Source organism: Onychomys torridus, chromosome 4 (assembly GCF_903995425.1).
Source record: "Onychomys torridus chromosome 4, mOncTor1.1, whole genome shotgun sequence".
In the NCBI taxonomy this organism is placed as follows: Eukaryota; Metazoa; Chordata; class Mammalia; order Rodentia; family Cricetidae; genus Onychomys; species Onychomys torridus.
In genome coordinates this window covers 142,315,472-142,322,410 of record NC_050446.1, presented here as the reverse complement: position 1 = coordinate 142,322,410, position 6,939 = coordinate 142,315,472, and the positions used below count along the sequence as shown (strand labels likewise).

The window sequence follows — 6,939 nt, the reverse complement described above, 5'->3', positions numbered from 1 at the left end:
CAAGACAGGACATAAAAGTCAGCCACTGCTTTCTCAGCATTCTTTATACCCCATGAGGTACCCTGGTGCCCCACCTGTATTATCTCTCTCTCTCTCTCTCTCTCTCTCTCTCTCTCTCTCTCTCTCTCTCTCTCTCGGGGGGGGGGGGAGTGGGGGTGGGGTACATGTCAATGTTCTCCCCCAGACTCCAAGGCCACACAGATCCCAGACTAACCTGTCCTGGCCAGTGATGGCCACTCACAGAGAGACACACGTGAGAAGGAGTGCATTTTTATGGGGAGAGCATTCCAGAACATGGGAAAAATTACTACAAGAAGAGATGATGTTGGTGACGTTGGAACTTGAGAGTATCTTGAAGCATTTGTGGTGGGCAAGCTAGACTCCTTCACAGAGTTAGAAACTGGTCATTTCCTCAGGGAATTTGAGGCAGCACTTTCTGTTCTTTGGGCAGGTTAAATGCTGGATCTCATATTTCTGGCAGGAATTTCTGCATATGCCCCCATAAAGCTCACATGGAATCCAGGACGCTCGCCTCTTGCTACTGCCGAATCCAAACAGGCCACCTGGGAAAGACATAGCCATGCTAGAGGTGAACAATCATGATGGAAATGAAACAGTCTCTTTGAGCACAGGTCCCAGGGCTAACCTGAGCTCTGCCCTCCACTAGCCCCATGCTTGTGTGGCTTCCTTCAGCCCCTGGCCCTCCTCTGCATCATCTTTACAATGGAAGAAACAACAGAGCCAAGTCCCTAAGGTTTTTGTGATGATAAAATGATCACATATGGAGTGTCCATTAAATCATCAAGTATTTAATAAGTAAAATTATTATATAATTATATGAATCATATTATATGAATTATATATATTATTTATTATAAAATATTATATACAACATTATATAATATTATTTATATAAAAATATCATATAAATTATAAATATTATACAAATTACTAATGTAATTAAATTCTTTATTGCAATTGATGTCTGGCACCATTGATGCAAACATTTTTCCTGAATACCTTGGATCCATGGTCTGCACCATGGATACATACTGGACATGTTCTGTGTGCCTCTAATGATATGAATTCCAGAAGCAAACACATGTTTGAACCTATGGTTATGCATGACTTGATGCTATGAAACAGATAGAAACATGTTCCATACATGTCTCTGCACATTTTCTCAAAGAAACAGGTACAGTGCATGCATGAGCTACACACTGGTAACAGACACAGGGGTCCTACTGAGTTTCCTCACAGGGTCACATACACACAAACACTGAGTGAATGCAGACACTCTCACTACACAACCTCCTCCACACACATGCTCCATGTGCTAACGCCTGTCTTGATAGCTACATACCGGTCATCCAGCAGTGTGCACAAGCATTCAGACTCCTTGACTGAAAACCCCAAAGTTCCTGGCACACAGTTGGCATTTTCTAAGTACTATTCACCAATTGGCTCTTACAACAAAGAAGAAGATATAAGAAAGAAAACAATACAAACAATCACGGTCGTCTCCCTTGTGTCAGGATTTCTCAAGTGAGATCTCAGAGAACACTCATAAAAACCTGCTGTGACCCGCCCCCACTATTTGATGAAGACACCGAGGCTCAAGATGGACTGTGTGTAATCTGAATGCCTATAGCTTGTTCTTGACCGCGTCAGTACTACATTGGGGTGGGGCAGCGGAGCCATCACAGTGTATGGCAGTTGGAGGATAGCTTGCAGGAGTCTGTGGGTCTCAGGGATTGAAAACAGGTCCTTTCAGATCTACATGACATCAAGCCCATGCTAATTGCTCTCCAGGTCACATTCCCTCTTTTTCCACAAGTAGCATCCATCTGCATCATGTATGTGGGCATGAGGCCTTCAACAGTCTGTCCAACAGGCCTCACTTAATATTCAGGGGCCTGTCCAGCCTTCCAACTCTTCCTCATCTTATGCTTGGGCCAGGTACTCAGATGGGACCGTGCTGAAGTCTCCAGTTCATAAATAAAAACGGGCCAGTTACATGGCTTATGAGTAAAGGTGCTTGCAGCCAAGCCTGATGACTTATTTTCGACCCCTGAGATGACTCACATGCCCACACTCTCACACATAAAATAGATGAATAAATACAATCAATTCATTGTTAACACTGAAGAAAGTGAGGTAATGATCTTTGATGTGATTTATTTCATAGAGGAAACGGTGTACTTTGCCATAAAAAAAAAAAAGGAGTAAGACTTTACAAGTTGAGTTGAGTTGAAAATGGAGAACCAAAGAGGAAATAATTAAAAGAAATGGCCCAGGGGCTGGCATCCTGCAGCATCTGGGCCCTGGTACATGTTTGAAATGCCTTGGAAGTCCAGAGAAGACATAAGGTACCACATCTCCTAGACTGATGGCCAGTGAGAGCAAAGGAGAAACGGTTCCCAGGCACTTTCCCACGAGTTGACCTCCGACTTCCACATGGCATGTACATGAGCACACACATAAACAAACAAAAATGTAATAAACAATGTTTTAAAAGGTGCTGTACCAGAAAGGAAATTACCAGCAAAATGGAAAGACAAGAATTTCTGTCTCTCAGAAGTCAAAGGCTGCACAATCTCTGTCATCCTCAGAGGTGTCGAGAGCCAGACCAACCCAAGGCTTTCTCAGAGGCCCTAATGAAAGGACTAGGAGAATGCTAGCTCTGAGCCCTTGCCCAGGGGCAGAGGTGGCAAGGTCTAGGCTGGGGCTGGTGCCAGGGCCTCCAAGGACTTATGGTTTTGGTTCCTGGGAACTGCTTTCCCCACTGAAGGGTTCTGAGCCCTAAGTCAGCTATGTCTGAGTTAGCTTGTGTTCTCTTTGCCAACAAGGCTTGATTTGGCTTTCTGCTGACCTTGGTCTGTTTCCTCCCTGAGAACAGTATATAAGGTACCATACATCTTAATAAACTTGCTTGACGCAAGACAACTTATGCAAGACCTCCTGACCCGGCTTCCCTATCTTCTTTGTCTTCTTCATCCCTGGCCTTCCTGCTGAAGACCCTGTCACTGAAGAATGACCTGCTGGTCATCACAGAGGGATGGCTGGGGACATAGATACTGAGGACCAGCAATCAGACAAGCTGTCTTGTCTTATTCTCTCCTCTTCACGTCCCAAGAGGATTCCGCCTATAGAGGTTCAAAATGTAAGTAATTTGTGTAATAAAGATGTACTCATAGACACATACAGCCTCTCACTCCTGCTCTTTCCTAACCTGACGTTGTCCTGCATCACCACAGACGCTGTCACACTCAGGTCACATTTAATGATCTCCCTATCTCCAACTAGAGCCACAGGAACTGTGCTAGGGACCCAGCACTGCCTTTGAGCCACTGGATAGTGCTATGTCTCAACTCTCCAAATGTAGCCTTGCCGCGTGAGAGATGGGAAAGGGGAGGTTTGCATCAGGTCAGAAAACCTCAACTATGTCTGTGAAGGAAGCAAAGGAGATCTCACAGCTTGGGGATGACTCCCAGGCCCCTAGTGTAGCTGATTCAGTATGCCCTTAGCTGAAGCTGGAGCAAGGGCAGTTTGCAGTTGCTAACACTCATGGGCTCCTGCCTGAAATGAGAGCCTGACCCTGGAAGCCCTTCTTAAGTTCAGCCACAGACACTGCCAGCTGAAGTGTTTTAAGAGCAAAATAAACAGTCGTAAATCAAAAAGCGAATGATTCAAGGCTGGAGGCTGTGGCATCCGATTCTCATCACCCATTTCAGGAGGTTCATGGCTGCCGGTAACTATAACTCTGGGGGATTTGTCATCTTCTTCTGGCCTCCATGGGCCACACACATGAGTTATACACACATACATATCCATAAAAATAAAAATAAACTAAAATGTTTTGAGAAAAGCAAAATATGTGCTCTGGACCCTTAAGTGAATGCACTTAACTGCTGGGCTATCTCTCTGCTGCTTTGGCCCTTTTAACAGCTCCACATTGACCTCAAATCAGTAAGACACACCACTTCTCAACCATCTGTGTGCCTGGATGTAGCCATCTCCCACTGTCTTCCTAAGTTCTTCCTAGCCACATAGGTTGGCCATAGGTGATTCACACTATCCTTCATCCATTCAACAGACATTTTCTCAACCTGCTCTATGCAAAGTCCTCAGCTCAGTGCCGGGAACACTAAAGACAGTCTCAGCATCAAACAATTCAATTTGATACGCATGTTTGGGAGCAAAAAAGAAAAAGATGACTTTGATTGTCCTGGTGGAAAGGGCTGCCAGGAACAGCTCCTGCTCACAAATCCTGCCTGGTGGCAGTCATAAAGCCATGAAAAGCAGCACTGCGTACGGCTTTTGAAGCATGGCGTGCTGTCCTCACGTATCATTTCTCACAAGCACACCTGTGTTTTCTACCACTGTTCCAACACGAGCTTTACTGAACAGGAGGACAAAGGTCCTCTGTAAAGTGGGTAGAAGAAGGTGAGAAGTAGTTTGGGACGGGAATATAAAGAAGAAATAATAAGTGAAGGAGAGGAGCAAAATGCTAAGGCAGGGCAACAGCTCTAAACACAGGAACTCGGAACTCGCTCAGAGCGAAGGAAACCGCCCACGTTTTCCACAGTGCCAGGTCAGAACTGCACCCAGGGCCTCTGTGTGTATCAGAGCTTGACAAGAGACACCTCAAAAACATCCCCTTTGCCAGGTATGGTGGCACACACCTTTAATCCCAGCACTCCAGAGGCAGAGTCTGGTGGATCTAGAGGCCAGCCTGGTCTACAAAGCAAGTTCCAGGACAACCAAAGCTGTTACACAGAGAAACCTTGTTTGTGTAAAATCAAAACCAAACCCAAAATCCCTTTCTCCTGGCGTCATGTCTTCATGCCTAGAGTTATGTACTGCTCTTCACTGTGGCTGAAATCCACACTCAAAAACCTTCCTCCACACTGGAAAACAATAGGTACTTACTTCCAATTTATTCTTCCTATTTATTTCTAAAACCACTTGGCTGGGAGCATTATTGCTCCACAATGGGCTGTACATACTTAACAATACATCTTGAATTTGGAGATAAGTACACACCCAAGAAATCATCCCTACTCTCTATCATCAAAGATTTCCTCTAACACCCTTATTTAATATTATTTTTCTTTATTAATTATTCCCTATTCCTTGTGATCTTCTCTAAGCCATCTTATTTATTTTGTTTTGCTTTGTTTGGTTTTGAGACAGGGTCATTCTCTGGCTGTCCTAGAACTCACTGTATAGACCAGGCTGACCTCAAACTCACAGAGATATGCTTGCCTCCATCTCCCCTATGCTGGGATTAAAGACGTGCATCCCCACTCCTAGTCTCCAAGCCATTTTAAAAATAGATTATGTGGCGTTGGGGATTTAGTTCAGTGGTAGAGCACTTGCCTGGCAAGCGCAAGGCCCCAGTTCGATCCTCAGCTCCAAGAAAAAGAAAGGAAAAAAATAGATTATGTGATGTAAATACTTTCTGTAGCTTGAGCAGTTATTTACAAGAGAATAGTCTCTTCGATGCATGGTGTTGGGAAAACTGTGTATCTCCACACAAAAGAACAAAGCTAGACCCTTATTCCACAGACAAAACTCAACTCCAAAGAGACCTAGGAACTGAAACTGTAAGACTCCCAGAAGAACACACAGGAGAAAAGAATCTTGATATTGGCCTTGGCAACAATTAATTTGCATGGATCACAAAATGGCAGGCACAAAGACAAAAATAGAAAGTGAAGGCACATCAGCCTAAAACCTGTGCAGCCAAGGGAATTACCAACCATGGAAACAGCAACTAACAGCCACCAACACTTTATTTGTGAATCTGCAGCTCTCCATATCAGTAACAGCTATAGTCCTACTTTGATGAATTCAGGGTCTTACTGAAGCTTAAGAATCCCCCCAAATATAGGCTGAATCCAGATAAATATATCTGACCTCAGCGGGACACCTACCACCACTGGACATGTAATGTCAAACTCTTCCCACCTACTAGTCATTCAAGTCTTGCTTACAAAACCTAACACAAACAAGCACAATAAAAGCCATCCAACCCCATTCACAGCATCATCCAACAGAGTCAAACTACAGACCTTTCTCTAGCCCAACACCTCGTTTCACTAATCTCCTTCCAGCTCCACTCAGCAGCAAACACCACTCGCTCTCCAGATGACCTCAGAACCTCAGCCAAACCTGAGTTCATAGCAAAACTGCTTGTTTCAAGCTCAACCAGACTCACTTCCTCAATCCCCCTCTTTCTATATCCATGCCCCACCCCCAACTCACTATCCCATAGACAACTTATCATTCCTCCTCCCAACCTCTCACACCCATACCATGAATCAGGTTCCCATCCCAGTTACAGCCATCCTGATGCCCTTCATGCTTTGAGTCTCCATTGCACCAGGAAAACAGGTCAACAACCTTTAGTTTGCCTTGAGAGAGAATAAGAGGGATATTAACATAGCCGATCCTGTGTCATCTATAACCTTCCTGAGATATTTGCCTACTCTATGCGACTGTCTCAGGGGTCACTGAGACATCAATAGTTCATGTGGGATCCCAGAACATTAGAGAGACCTGAGTTACCTGTAGTCTTGTCAGCCAGGATCAGCAGGATGACCATGGTCATGAAGTATGGCTTTGTGACTGACATGCTGAAGAGCATGAGGGCTGTCTTGCAGGTGACTGGGTAGGAATCATTACAGTGTTGGAAATGGGCCAGGGTTAGTGGCAGTGAACTGAAAGGGAAGGTAAAAACTGAGGTCAGTCAAGCAGGAGGATGCCATGCCTCAGCAGTCCACTGGGAGTGTTATGTGAGGGCAGGAGATAGCCCAACAATACTCACAGCAAAGCAAGCCCACCTTCCAGAGAGACGAAGACAAAGTTCAGCCAGTTGACACCTTGTGTGAGATAGATGGGAATGAACGGGTAGCTTACTCAATGAGAAAATTA

At 44.8% G+C, this 6,939-nt stretch overlaps 1 protein-coding gene across 1 annotated transcript; it reads right to left on the bottom strand.

The window, feature by feature from the left end:
* Positions 1-393: 393 nt before the first annotated feature.
* On the bottom strand, positions 394-6,640 carry Defb116 (defensin beta 116). The gene is made up of 2 exons (XM_036183540.1): positions 6,574-6,640; positions 394-563 (listed from the first exon to the last, which is right to left on the bottom strand). Exons 1-2 carry the CDS (start codon positions 6,638-6,640, stop codon positions 394-396), a joined length of 237 nt encoding a protein of 78 aa, XP_036039433.1.
* Positions 6,641-6,939: the final 299 nt, after the last annotated feature.